The sequence below is a fragment of the Malassezia sympodialis genome, genomic scaffold (genome assembly GCF_000349305.1).
Source record: "Malassezia sympodialis ATCC 42132 genomic scaffold, msy_sf_5, whole genome shotgun sequence".
Taxonomy (NCBI): Eukaryota; Fungi; Basidiomycota; class Malasseziomycetes; order Malasseziales; family Malasseziaceae; genus Malassezia; species Malassezia sympodialis.
In genome coordinates this window covers 1-12,839 of record NW_017387803.1, presented here as the reverse complement: position 1 = coordinate 12,839, position 12,839 = coordinate 1, and the positions used below count along the sequence as shown (strand labels likewise).

The window sequence follows — 12,839 nt, the reverse complement described above, 5'->3', positions numbered from 1 at the left end:
AGGCCCGCTGGCCGGACGTGCCCGGAGCGCTGACGCCCGCCGAACTCGTCGTGCACCCAGCCACCACCTGTATTGACGACATGGCTACCAAGGCTGCTGCCATTGACTTTAGCAAGATCCTCTCGTCGGGGATCGGCAAGGAGACGCAGGCCCAGATTGTGGCGTTCCGCAAGCGTGCCGATGAGGCTCGCCGCGCCCTGGCGAACCTGCAGAACCAGCCCACCTCGGTGGACCTCTCGCACTACAAGAGCGTGCTGAAGGTACGTGGCCGTGCATGTGCCCCCGGCTTACATGGCAGAACCAGTCGGTGGTCTCGCAGGCTGAAAAGATCCTGAGCGAGTTCAAGCCGGTGACCTACGACGTGAACGCGCAGGTGAAGGCGATTGAGTCGTTTGAGGCCACGGCGGTATGTATACTGGTGGCATGCGAGACATGATGCTGACGCGATGCGCGCCGTCCTCGGCATGCTACTACTCTACAGGTGAAGCAGGCGCAGGAGAGTGCGGCGAAGATGGAGGCCGAGCTGAAGGACCTGAAGGCCACCCTCGGCAACATCGAGGGCGCCCGTCCGTTCGACCAGCTCACTACGGGCGATGTCCTCCAGGCGCGTCCCGAGATTGCCAAGACGATCGAGGAGATGGTCAAGAAGGGCAAGTGGACCGTGCCGGGCTACGACGAGAAGTTCGGCAGTATGTACCGTGACGCTAGGCGCCCGTTGCTAACGATACAGGTCTTGCCATGTAAGCAGCTTTATAGCCTCTTCTCGGGAGCCGCAAGCTCCCTGCTCGCCATCGTCGGTCGTGGGGCCGGCCGGTGTACCGGCCACGTGATCCATGGCCCGTGGGGGGTGTCGGTTGGGCGCATGGCTGATCCCTTGTCATGTCGACCCCGCGTAGTATGTTCAGTGGACCGTTTGGGGCGCCTGCTGTGAGCGCCGAGGACGATGTCCTTCCAGCGGGCGTAAGGCTCGGTCGGAGAGCGTCTGTGTCGGCGGAGAGCATGTCCAGCACGGCGGAGCTGAGTGGGAGTGCGCAGTTTCCCAAGACGGAGCACCAAAAGGAGCGCCTGATGGCGGCCCTCACGCCGAACCTGCTTTTCCGCCAGCTGGAGAACGAGCAGGTACAGAGCCTGCTCCTAGCGATGCGCGAGATGCGCTTCGCCAAGGGCGATGTTGTGATCCAGCAGGGCGACGACGGCGATTTCTGCTATGTGGCCGAGTCGGGCACTCTGGACGTGTTTCTGCAGCCGCCGGGCACGCCCGCAGAGGTCGCGGTGCGCGCGAGACCCGGCGAAATGGGCCAAAAGATCGCCTCGTACGGCCCCGGCGCGACCTTTGGCGAGCTGGCGCTCCTCTACATGCAGCCGCGTGCCGCCTCGGTCGTGGCGACCTCCGACTGTGTCCTGTGGGCGCTGGACCGCGTGTCGTTCCGCTCCATCATGGCCCACTCTGACCTGAAGCGCCGCGTCATGCTCGACTCGTTCATGAAGCAGGTGCCGCTCCTGCAGCACCTGCGCGAGGACGAGCGTCTTCGCGTGTGCGACGCGATCGAGTTTGTCGAATACCCGGCAGGCGAGACGGTGCTGCACGAGGGCGACATCGGCACGCAGTTCTTTTTGATCGTGAACGGCGTGGCCGAGGTGATCAAGCAAAACAAGACCGTGTCGCTGCTCCAGCGCGGCGACTACTTTGGCGAGCTGGCCCTGCTGCACCGTGCGCCGCGCGCTGCGACGGTCGTCGCGAGCGAGAGCTCGCCGTCCGGGAAGCTGCGCGTAGGCGTGCTACAGGAAGACGCCTTCACGCGCCTGCTCGGTCCCCTTTCAGACATTATGAATCGGCATGCGGCCATGCACTATGGCTCGACGCCCGAGGCGCCTGCTGCGACCGAGGCGCCGCCGGGCTCGCCCCGGTCGGGCCAGGCTCCGACGTCCTAGTGTCTAGATTGTAGATAGACAATTGCGCACGTTGCTCACCCGCCTCCAGCGGCGCCGGACTGGCAAACAACGGGTCGACGCCCGAGCCGCTTTTCGGGAAGGCGATCACATCGCGGATCGTCGGGGTATCGCACGCCATCGCCATGAAGCGGTCAAAGCCTGTGTCAGTCACAGCCACGTACCGAGCGCGATGCCTGCATGGGGCGGCGCACCGCACCGCAGCGCCTGCAGCAGGTGGCCAAAGCGCCCCACCTCCTCGTCCGTCAGCGCCAGGACATCCTGCAAAATCGCGAGCTGCATGTCGGGGTCATGCACACGCACACTGCCGCCGCCAATCTCGGCGCCGTTGAGCACGAGGTCGTAGTGCTGACCATGGATCGCCGCTAGGAGCCGGTCGCGCTCGGCCGGCGCGGCACATGCACGCGCCGCCATCAGGCGCGGCACGTCTTGCGCGGCCGGTGCGGTGAATGGGTGGTGCGTGCTGCTCCAGCGCCCATGCGCCGCGGCCGCCTTGTCCGCGTCGGCCCGCGTAAAGAGGGGAAACTCGGTGACCCACAGCACCTGCGGCTCGCGGCTGCGGAGCGGCAAGAGATCAGCAATACGCAGGCGCACATCGCCTAGAAGCGTGCTGCCCCCGTCGGCCGGACGCGGGCGCAGCGCGACAAACACGTCGCACCGATCCTCGGGCGGCGCGGGCGCGCTGCCTCGGAAGGCGTTCGCGCGCTCCATCGCGTCGCGCACCGTCTCCGTGAGCGTCTCCGCCTCCACGGCGCCAGCCACGGCCGCCAAGTGCCGCGACTTGCCCAGCAGGAGGCGCGCTAGGGCCTCGGGCGCCGAGCGCCGCGCCTTGAAGTGCTCCACGTCCATGCGCTCGCCATGCGCGTCGATCCGCAGCTGCTCCACCTGCCGCGCGGTGAGTTTGCACGACGCATAGTGTGGCACGACGAGCATGTCGACGGCATGCGTCGAGCACGCCGGCGCCAGGTTGCGAATCTCGAGGCCAAATCGCAGATCCGGCTTGTCGGAGCCGTACGTGTTCATCACATGCTCGTAGGACAGCACAGGGAACGAGCTGGGCAGGGGAGGCTGCTCCGTGTGCGCCCACATGGCCCGCACGAGGCCCTCTGTGACGTCGCGCACCTGCGTGCCGCCAATGGCCCACGCCGCGGTGTCGCCGGACCCGCTGACGAAGCTCATCTCGATATCGATCTGCGTGAACTCCGGCTGGCGGTCTTTGCGGCCATCCTCGTCGCGAAAGCACTTGGCAAACTGGAAGTAGCGGTCCGTCACACCGGACACCATGAGCAGCTGCTTGGGCTGCTGCGGCGACTGCTGGAGCGCGTAGAACTGCGGGTCCGTGCCGCCCTGGCGCGTCGGCACCAGGAATTCCCGCGCCCCCTCGGGCGTGGAGCGCAGGAGGACGGGCGTTTCCACCTCGCAGAACCCGCGGTCGTGCAGGAAGCAGCGCGCTGCATGCGCAACGCGACTGCGCAGGCGGATCTTGTCGCCTAGCGCGGGGCGGCGCAGGTCCAGGTAGCGGAACTTGGCGCGGAGAGCGTCCTTCGGCAGGGCCCGGGCGTCAGAGCACTGCGTAGCGTAGAAGGGCAGCGCATCGTCCGCCGCATTCAGCAGCTCCCATGACTGCACTTGGACCTCGATGTCGCCCGTGCGCATCGCGGGGTTCGCTGCACCACGTGCGCGCAGCCGGACCTGGCCCTGCACGGCAATCACACTCTCGACCGCCAGGGCTTCGAGGCCGGCGACGAGCGCAGGGTCACTGACCACCAGCTGCACGGTGCCTGACGCGTCCTGCAGCGGCACAAACGACAGGTTCTTGGATATAGTGCGGGGGGTGCGGACCCAGCCTGCCAGGCTGACGCGCTGGTCTTCGCAGGCCGCGCTGAGCTCTCCACAGTGGTGCGTGCGTGGCGCCGTGGCCCAGCGTGCCACAGGCCTCGCGGTCGCGGCCGTGTGCTCTGTTCGCACGGGCCTAGCTAGCCTCGCGCCGTGCGGGCGCACAGACGCCCAACCCAGGCGTGCGATGCCCGCCATGCCGCCGCCGCCAGGGTCTGGCGCGTGCGCCTGCCGCATGGCCTGACGCCACTCGTGCCCACATCACGTGACGCCAACGAAGCACGTAGAAACAGATGCGTCGGCGGTCCCGTGCCGGCAAACGCCCCCGTTCGTTTCTCTTTTGCCATCATGTCGTCTGTGACTTCTGCCATCAAGGACGCTATTCTGCCTTCGGACTCTAACAAGGAGGCCGAGCTTGCTGCTCAGCAGGTGCCGGAGACTACGCCCACTGTGGCGGACCCCGGTCTTGTGGGCCGCCCCAAGGACGAGCTCGTGACGGAGCACACCACGGTGTACACCAACGCCACCCCCGATGTGCTCGAGTCGTCGAACCACCATGTGATGACTGAGGCCGTGCCGATTACCCACACGCCCGTGGCGGACTACAACGAGGTCCCGCGCGCTGCGCCCGCGATTCTCGGCGGCGACCTGTACAGCATCCTTGGCCAGACGGAGCCCGTGTCGAGCACGACGGCGCAGCCTGTGGCCGAGCAGTCGAAGGAGACTGTGCAGCCCATGGCGTCGAACTCGTACGTGAACGAGGTCCCCTCCAATGAGATGGCCTGGACCATTCGCGACACGGATGCGTACACCTCGGCTGGTGCCGGTGCCGGTGCGGGTGCGGGTGCTGTTGCTGGTGCGGGCGCTGGTGCTGCCGCGAGCCATGTGGCGTCGACGTCGGAGGCCCCTGCTGCCCCTGCCGGTCAGGGATCGGCGGTGGACCAGCTGGAGCCTACGACTGAGCAGGCCTGGTCGGTGCGTGGCCCTGCCTCGAACCTCGTGTCGAAGGGCCCGCACGAGCACGCTGCGCACCTCAGCAGCGATGCTGCGGGCAACGTGCCCATTGACGAGAGCGCGACGTCGCCTACGGAGAAGGTGGCCGATGCCCCTGGCGCAGCCGTGAGCGGTGCGCAGGACAAGGTCGCCGGCGCCCCTGGTCAGGCGAAGGACACCGTGGCTGGCACTGCTTCGCAGGCTAAGGACACTACGACTGGCACGGCCACTGGCGCTACGTCGCAGGCCAAGGACGCTGCCACTGGCACTGCCTCGCAGGCCAAGAACACCGCGACGGACGCCGCGGAGAAGCCCAAGAAGCTCGGTCTCGTGCAAAAGGTGAAGAAGGCCCTCAAGATTGGCAAGCAGAACAAGTAATGTCTCATCTATTGCATATCACGTAATTAAGGCTGAGAGAGGTGTCCACAAACCACTCTTCCATAGTCTGGTCATTGTAGAAAGCTCGCTAATTGTGATCTCTCCTTGGCATGAATGTCCGACGGGCGAACGGACTTTAGTGTCACGTGTAGATGTGCGTGCCGCCCTTGCACCTTGCCTTTGACCCACATGTCGTACTACTATGGTGACCGTTATGACCCATATGATTCAGGCCTCTCTACCGGTGCGCGCGCGGGTATAGGTACGTACCAAGACACTTATAGTTAGGTATCGGTGTCGCTGTCTTTTGCTTGATTGTGATCCTCCTACTTGGCATGTTCATCACGAAGCGCCGTCGTCTTTTCACGCCCCATATCCGTCCTGGATTCAACACGGGCTACTACTCGCAGCAGCCGATGGGCCCATCGCAGCCGTACGTGCCCAATCAGCCGTACCAGCAAAATATGCCCTACCAGCCACCCCCCGCGTACCCGCCACCGCAGACGGATGCTCCTGTCTCCAATGGCACGCCGTATATGCCGTCGTCCAGCGGCCCGTATGCGCCGCCACCCGGCCCGCCGCCCACCAACGATGTGTACAAGCCACCTGTGGACCCACCGCCGGCGGCGTACCCGCCGCCGCCGGGCCCGCCACCCAGCTAGGGCCCTCCTATAGACTCTATCTTCCGCCTGTACAGACAATAGCGCATTTCGACGGACCAGCACGCGGCCTGCCGGGGCGTCATGCCGATGAACGCCCGATAGTGAGGGGCCCCAAAATAAATTCAGATCTGTCAGCAGGCGAGCCTCGCCGTCGCCACCCCTTGCCACCCGGCCATGACGGACGCAAATGACCCGAATGGTGCCAGCTCTGGCGATGCGATTCGCGCGGGTATCTGGGTCGCTATTGTCTGTGTGATTATCCTGGTATGCCTGGTCATTGCCTTTAGCCAGTATCGGCGCACGATACACCTGCGGCGGCACGCACGAAACACCGTGCCGATGACACCCGCGCCGATGCCGGCGAGCGCCTCGTCGCCGTACACGTACCCTCCTAACGCTACGCAAGATACCACATGGGACGAGTCGCTGGGCCCCGGCGGCGAGCCGCTGCCCCGGTACGAGCCGCCAGCGACGCCACCGCCCGCCTTTGACGCCAAGGTCGCGGACGCGTCGGACGTGCTTCCTTATTCACATACCCCCGAGCCCCGCGCTGCGCCGGGACCTAGCGGAATGTAGTTCTGCCATTCGACTTGTACTATCTGTCTAGCGGCCACCCATGTTGTTGCCCTGGGAGGTGATGTTCGCTGCCGCGTTGCTCTGGTTGCGGCCGCTGTGGTCGTGGCCACGGAGCGCTGTGCGTGAGATCGCATGCACGTACTGCCCGCCTGGAGCGTGCCCGCCTCGAGCAGCTTCACGATCGCATCGTCGGTGTTGCTCGTGCCGAACACGGTGTGCAGCTCCTGCTTCGAGAGCTGGCCCATGATGCCCTGCGAGCCCTGGCCCGACGAGAAGATTTGGAAGGCTGCGTGAGCGGCAGGTACGTACTGTCGACAACGTCGGCGAGAGGGATGGTCTTGTCGCCACTGCGCCACGAGACGTACTGCACGTTAGCCACCGGGGCATACCGTCTCGGGGTTCACAAGCACGATGTACTCATCGGTCGACATGGGGTCATTCTACGAGTCAGCGGACAGGCGGCACGCACCTTGTAAATCACCTTCGAGATGTGGGCCTTCGTCATGGTGTACGGTGAGAAGGCCCGCGTGCCCCGCGGGGATTCTATGAGCTGGCGGTGGCAAATGCATCGTTATCATGTGATGTGCACAGGTTAGTCAGCCATGATCGTCCGACGACGCCTCCCGCACCGCGCTCACGAAGCGAGCAGGGCGCGATCGATAGGCGGTCCGTCGGTGTGCTGGCGGATCGGCAGGGGTACTATAAACGTTTCTATATGCACGCCCCGGTGATGGTAGCTCGCCATATCGGCGCTGTGACGGCTCCTAGGGCCGTGCCACCTCGCCAGGCGCTGTGTGGCGCTGCTGGCTGTACAGGGCTGCTCCAGCTGCTCTATCTACCCTGGCGACGCTGGCCAGTTGGGCCACGCGTGATCCATAGAGGCGCGCGGGGCGAGGATGGATGTGCGCACGGGGCTCGCCGGTCTGTAGTCGCTTAGTCATCGTCGTCGCTTTGCTACGGACCGCCATGGACGCCGAAGCGCTGCCGCCCGCGCTGGCCGAGCTAGCCGAGCGGCACCTGAAGCGCAGCCGCACACTGATGTATCACTTCCACGCGGACGTGCCGGCCGTGCCCGATGGGCCCCGCGCACACCTGGCCTCCAAGCTGCGCGCCGAGTACGACGGAGCGATGGTGCTGCCGGATGTCGTCCAGGCGCAGCAGGGCGCGAGCGCGCCCCTCGCCACCAAAGGCAAGGCGTCCGAGACGTCCGATCTCCTTGCGCAGCTGGAGAAGGAGCGGGGCATCACTCGCCCGGCGGCTGCAGGTGGCGCGGGCACGTCGCAGGCCGTGGCGCTGCGGTCGTCGCTGTCGCATCCGACGGCCGCGTCGCAGCTGCAAACGGCGCTGATTCCGCGGGAGCATGCGGGCCACGATACGGAGCGCTCGATGCTGAGCAGTGCGCTGATCCGCAAGAAGGAGTTGGCCGCGCAGCAGGCGAAGCCCGCGTACCATGCGCCGTGGAAGCTGATGCGTGTCATATCGGGGCACCTCGGCTGGGTGCGCTGCGTCGCCGTGGAGCCGAACAACCAGTGGTTCGCGACGGGCGCCGGCGACCGCATCATCAAGATCTGGGACATGGCGAGCGGCGAGCTGAAGCTCTCGCTCACGGGACACATTTCGACGGTGCGCGGTCTCGCGGTGAGCCACCGGCACCCGTACCTCTTCTCTGCCGGCGAGGACAAGCTTGTGAAGTGCTGGGACCTCGAGACGAACAAGGTCGTGCGGCAGTACTACGGGCACCTCTCGGGCATCTACGCGCTGAGCCTGCACCCGACGCTCGATGTCGTCGTGACGGCCGGCCGCGATGCGTCGGCGCGCGTGTGGGACATGCGCACGAAGACGCAGATCCACGTGCTGGGCGGGCATCGCGGCACGGTCGCGAGCGTGCAGTGCCAGGAGAGCGATCCGCAGGTGATCACCGGGAGCATGGACGCGACCGTGAAGCTGTGGGACCTGGCGGCGGGGCGGTGCATGACGACGCTCACGCACCACAAAAAGTCGGTGCGCGCGCTCGCGATCCCGCCGCACGAGTTTACGTTCGCGTCCGGCTCGGCGGGCGGGCGCAACATCAAGCGCTGGCGGTGCCCCGAAGGCACGCTCATGACGAATATGACGCACGATGCGATTGTGAATACCCTCTCGATCAATGCCGACGGCGTGCTGTTCTCCGGCGCGGACGACGGCACGATGCAGTTCTACGACTACGCGACGGGCGTGCCGTTCCAGGCCGCGAGCGACATTGTGCAGCCGGGCTCGCTGGATGCCGAGGCCGGCCTCTTCTGCTCGACGTTTGACCAGACGGGCACGCGCCTCATCACGGGCTGTGCGGACAAGAGTACGTGGCCTCTACTGACTCCAGCAATCAAAGTGTACCGCGAGACATAGTTGCCGCGACACGGTCGAGCGCGGCCACGAGACGGCGCAGCTCGCGCGCGGCGTGTGCGCCGTCGTCGAGCGTGATGCTCTCTGTGAGGCCCGGCAGTGTCGTGGCCCCGTAGCCGAGCCAGCGGCCGGGCGCCACGCCCAGGTGCCGGAACCACGGGCGCTGCACGAGGCCCGCGGGATCGAGGAAGCCCTGCTCGACACGCTGCAGGCGCGCGTTCACGGCCCGGACGCGCGGCGGCTCAAGGCTGCCCCGCGCCTCGCCGCTCGCCTCCAGCTCGCGCTGCGTGCGGTGCAGCTGCGCCGCGGCGTCCTGCACGCGCCGCAGCGCCGCCTCGAGCTGCGCCCACGGCGCCGCCGCGCGCGGCGCGATGCGNGTCCGCGCTGCGCAGGACGAGCAGGCCCAGGAGGCGCGCCATGGCCTCGTGGCGCGCAAAGCCGGGGTCGCCCCACTTGTCCATCCACGTGAACGAGTCGTAGTTGGAGTGGTAGTGGTACACGGGGTCCGTCTCTGTGCGCCGGAAGCTCACGTCCGTGGACGGGATGCCGAGGTGCTGCAGGAACACGGTGTAGTCGCTGCCCGAGCCGAGCGGCGCGACGCGGTCGAGGCGCAGGCGGGCGCCGGGCACGTGCGGGTCCGGCACGCTCGCGGCGACGCCGCGCAGGAGGCGCGCGAGCGACGGCGAGCCGCTCGCCTCGAGCTGCGAGCCCTTGACGGCCATGTCGAGGTTGTGGTACATGGCCACATGGCGCGAGAGGAACGGCGCGTAGTCCTCGCCGAACTCGGTCGAGCCCACGAGCCCGTACTCCTCCGCGTCCCAGCTCGCGAGGACGATGGTGCGCTGCGGCCGCCAGCCGGTCGCGAGGAGCGCGCCGAGGCCCCTGGCGAGCTCGTGCATGACGGCGGTGCCTGACGCCGGGTCCCCCGCGCCAAACACCCACGCGTCGCGGTGGTTGCCGACCATGATGCGCTCGTCGTCGATGCGCCCGGGGATCACCGCATACACGTTCCAGACGTCGCGCGTCGCGTGGCGCATGCCGTTGCTCATCGACACGCGCAGCGCACTCGGGCCGGTCCAGTACTCGGCGCCGGGGATCTCGCCGCCGAAGCGCGGGCGCACCTCCTCCGCACGCACGCCGCGGCCCTGCGTCAGCGCCAGCAGCTGCTTCGCCGTCGCGTACGACAGCGGCAGCGACGGGATGCGCGGCAGCGAGTCGACCTCGCTCCACGGCGCGCGCGTCGCGTTGCGGTACGACGGGCGCCCGGGCGTCGACGGGTCGCCCGGGTAGAACGAGAGCGCCTGCACGCTGCCGCGCTGCACACTGCTGGGCTGCCGCGCAGGCCCCGCCGGGTACGGCGCGTAGCCGTGCGCCTCCGTCACCTGCCCGTCCTCCTCGGGGTCCGAGTAGATCAGCACGCCGACCGCGCCGGCCTCCTGCGCGGCGCGCACCTTGAGGCCGCGGAAGAGCCCGCCGTAGCGCACGAGCGCAATCGCGCCGTCGACGCGCACACCGCGCGCCCGGAGCCGCGCAAAGTCGGCCGGCGAGCCCGTGCCCGCATACACGAGCGGGCCGCTCGCGTTCCCGGAGAACGAGTAGCCGTGGAACGCCGGCAGGCCGTGTGCGCTCGCCGGGTCCTCCGCGAGGACGTCTTCCGCCAGCGACGCGTTCCACACGGCGCGGCCCTGCGCATCGACGACGCGCAGGCTCGCATGCACGGGCTCGTCGAGCCACACCGCGTACGTGTCGGCCCACACGCGGGGCGCGCTCGCCGCGCTCTCCATGAGCGTGCGGCTCTCGGCGGAGCCCGCCTCGTACACGCGCGCCGACGCGTTGCGCGTGTCGGCGCCGAGCAGCGCGGACCACTCGTCGAGGAGGCGCAGCACGGACGCCCTGTCGCCCGGCTCGCCCGCGTAGTGGTGCTGCGCCGTGTAGCGCTGCAGCGCGGCGCGCGCACTGGCCGCGGACGGCACCTGGACATACGCCTGCTCGAGCGGCGTCAGCGGCCCGTAGCACTCGGGCGTGCGCGCGTGCGCGACGCGCAGGCGGCAGCGCACGTCGCCGCCGTGCACGCGCGCGCGCGCGCCGGGCCCCGCGGCGGCGTAGCTGTACAGGCGCCACAGCAGCAGGAGCGCCGAGCACGCGCACAGCAGGTACGTGCGCCATGCGTGGCGCGGGCGCAGGCGCCGCGCGGCTTCGTCGGCATACGCGCGCTTCTCGTCGCTCTGTGCAGGCGCCGCAGGCGGCGTGCGGTCGCGCGCACGGTGCTCCTGACACACGTGCATCGTCGTGGGGAGCGGCCCGCCGGGCGGGCGGGCGGCGCTATCACGTGCTATGGAGCTAGTTCTCGTCCATCGCGTCGCGGCGCTCGCTGTCCGCGGGGGCGTCCTCGGCGGCGGCCTGCGCGGCGCGCGCGTGGGCGGCCTGCTCGCGCTCGCTGGGGCCGAGTCTGCTGTTAGAAGATAGACGTACTGCTCGAACCACTCGGCGAGGTCGTCGCCCTCCAGGAGCGAGAACTTTTCGCCGTCGCGCACGGCGGGCGAGCGCGGGTCGGCGTCGGCGCCGGGGCCGACGAAGGCGACGGACACGGCGGCGCGCTCGAGCTGCTTGTTCTGTGGCAGCGTCTCGCGCAGCGCGCGGAGGCCGTGCAGGATGAGCTCGTCGCGCGAGGCGTCGGCGAACGCGTCGAGGTGGCGCTCCAGGTACGTCTTGGCGCTCTGGTTGCGTGCGCCGAGGCTCATCGCGTGGTACTCGAAGCAGTTGCCGGTCGGGTTGAACTCGTACAGGTGGGGGCCCGTGTCGTCGACGCCGATGACGAGGAAGCCGACGCCGTACGGGCGCTTGCCGTACTGCATCGTGTTCAGCTGCGCGCGGTCGGCGAGCGTCGACATGAGGCGCGAGATCGGGAGCGGGCGCGTGTACATGAGGCGCGACGACAGCGCAAGCTGCCGCATGTAGTGGCTCAGCACGCGCGCATCGCTCGTCAGGCCCGCAAAGCCGATGCCGATGTGGTGGTCGATTTTCAGCACCTTGCGCTGGTGCGCCGCGAGCTCCGACGGCGCGCGCTTCAGCGCCACGATCACCGCATGCGTGCGCGACCGCAGGCCGACGACGGCCGAGCCCTGCTTCACCGCCTCGAGGGCATACTCGACCTGGTGCAGGCGGCCCTGGGGCGAGACTGCGTCAGCGTCGCATACGTACACACTGTATTGTCGCTATCGTACGTGCTGGTGGTCAGTCTCGCAGACGCACTTTCGGAACTGCGTCAGCCGCCTCTACGCACCATCGTACACCGCGCCCCGTGGCGTTGAGAGCCAGCGCCGCTCGCCGGCGACGCGTACGTCATGCCCGATCCGATATATTTCCACAAATGCCCACACCCAGCCACCCCGGCGCAGGCGCCGCGCTCCTCTCGCCATGGCCGAGCCGCAGGCGGTATGGGACGCCGCGCAGCGGCTGGGCACGCGCGCCCACGCGTGGGCGGCTGAGCGCACCGGCGCGCCCCTTGCGCTGCTCATCGCCACATGCATCCTCGCCGTCGCCCTCGCGTCCGCGCTCGCGCACCGCCGTCGCACGCTCGCGCCGCCGGTGCCGGCGGCCCCAGGCGCGCGCGCGCGCGGCACGCGCACGCTCGTGCTCCTTGGCAGCGAGCAGGCGGGCAAGACGAGCGTGTTCCTGCGCATGGCCCTCGGCGTCACGCCAGAGACGGCCACGTCGCAGCAGGTGAACACGGCCGCGCTCGAGGCGGGGCGCTTCGGCCCGGCGGCGCTCCGGCTCGTCGACGTGCCTGGGCACGCGCGCCTGCGCGCGCATGCGTGGGAGTGGCTCGATGAGGCAGATGCGCTCGTCTTTTGCATCGACGCGAGCGTCGCGAGCCGCGGCGGCAGCGAGTCGGCCACGGCCGCCGCGGCGCTCTCGACGATGAAGCGCACGGATCTGCAGGAGGCACTCACCGAGTCGGTCGACTACCTGCACGAAACGCTAGCTACTCTCGCGGCGCGGCGCCTCGCGCCCGGCGCGCGGCCGCGCGCGCCGCCCGCGCTGTACCTCCTCTTCACCCGC

At 68.3% G+C, this 12,839-nt stretch overlaps 5 protein-coding genes across 5 annotated transcripts; 3 read left to right on the top strand and 2 right to left on the bottom strand.

Annotated features, from left to right (window-relative positions):
- Positions 1 to 80: 80 nt before the first annotated feature.
- Positions 81 to 1,932, top strand: MSY001_1191 (uncharacterized protein; the record flags this gene model as incomplete). The annotated part of the gene is made up of 4 exons (XM_018886303.1): positions 81 to 260; positions 299 to 406; positions 482 to 689; positions 980 to 1,932. 4 exons carry the CDS (start codon positions 81 to 83, stop codon positions 1,930 to 1,932), a joined length of 1,449 nt encoding a protein of 482 aa, XP_018739791.1.
- Positions 1,933 to 2,100: 168 nt separating this feature from the next.
- On the bottom strand, positions 2,101 to 4,023 carry MSY001_1190 (uncharacterized protein; the record flags this gene model as incomplete). Its single annotated transcript, XM_018886302.1, has 1 exon — positions 2,101 to 4,023. One exon carries the CDS (start codon positions 4,021 to 4,023, stop codon positions 2,101 to 2,103), a length of 1,923 nt encoding a protein of 640 aa, XP_018739790.1.
- Positions 4,024 to 4,134: 111 nt separating this feature from the next.
- Positions 4,135 to 5,157, top strand: MSY001_1189 (uncharacterized protein; the record flags this gene model as incomplete). The annotated part of the gene is made up of 1 exon (XM_018886301.1): positions 4,135 to 5,157. The coding sequence occupies one exon, from the start codon at positions 4,135 to 4,137 to the stop codon at positions 5,155 to 5,157; it is 1,023 nt and encodes a 340-aa protein (XP_018739789.1).
- A 2,204-nt stretch (positions 5,158 to 7,361) lies between these two features.
- Positions 7,362 to 8,780, top strand: MSY001_1188 (uncharacterized protein; the record flags this gene model as incomplete). The annotated part of the gene is made up of 1 exon (XM_018886300.1): positions 7,362 to 8,780. One exon carries the CDS (start codon positions 7,362 to 7,364, stop codon positions 8,778 to 8,780), a length of 1,419 nt encoding a protein of 472 aa, XP_018739788.1.
- A 239-nt stretch (positions 8,781 to 9,019) lies between these two features.
- MSY001_1187 (uncharacterized protein) lies at positions 9,020 to 12,063 on the bottom strand (the record flags this gene model as incomplete). Its single annotated transcript, XM_018886299.1, has 2 exons — positions 9,020 to 11,944; positions 12,061 to 12,063. The coding sequence occupies 2 exons, from the start codon at positions 12,061 to 12,063 to the stop codon at positions 9,020 to 9,022; spliced, it is 2,928 nt and encodes a 975-aa protein (XP_018739787.1).
- Positions 12,064 to 12,839: the final 776 nt, after the last annotated feature.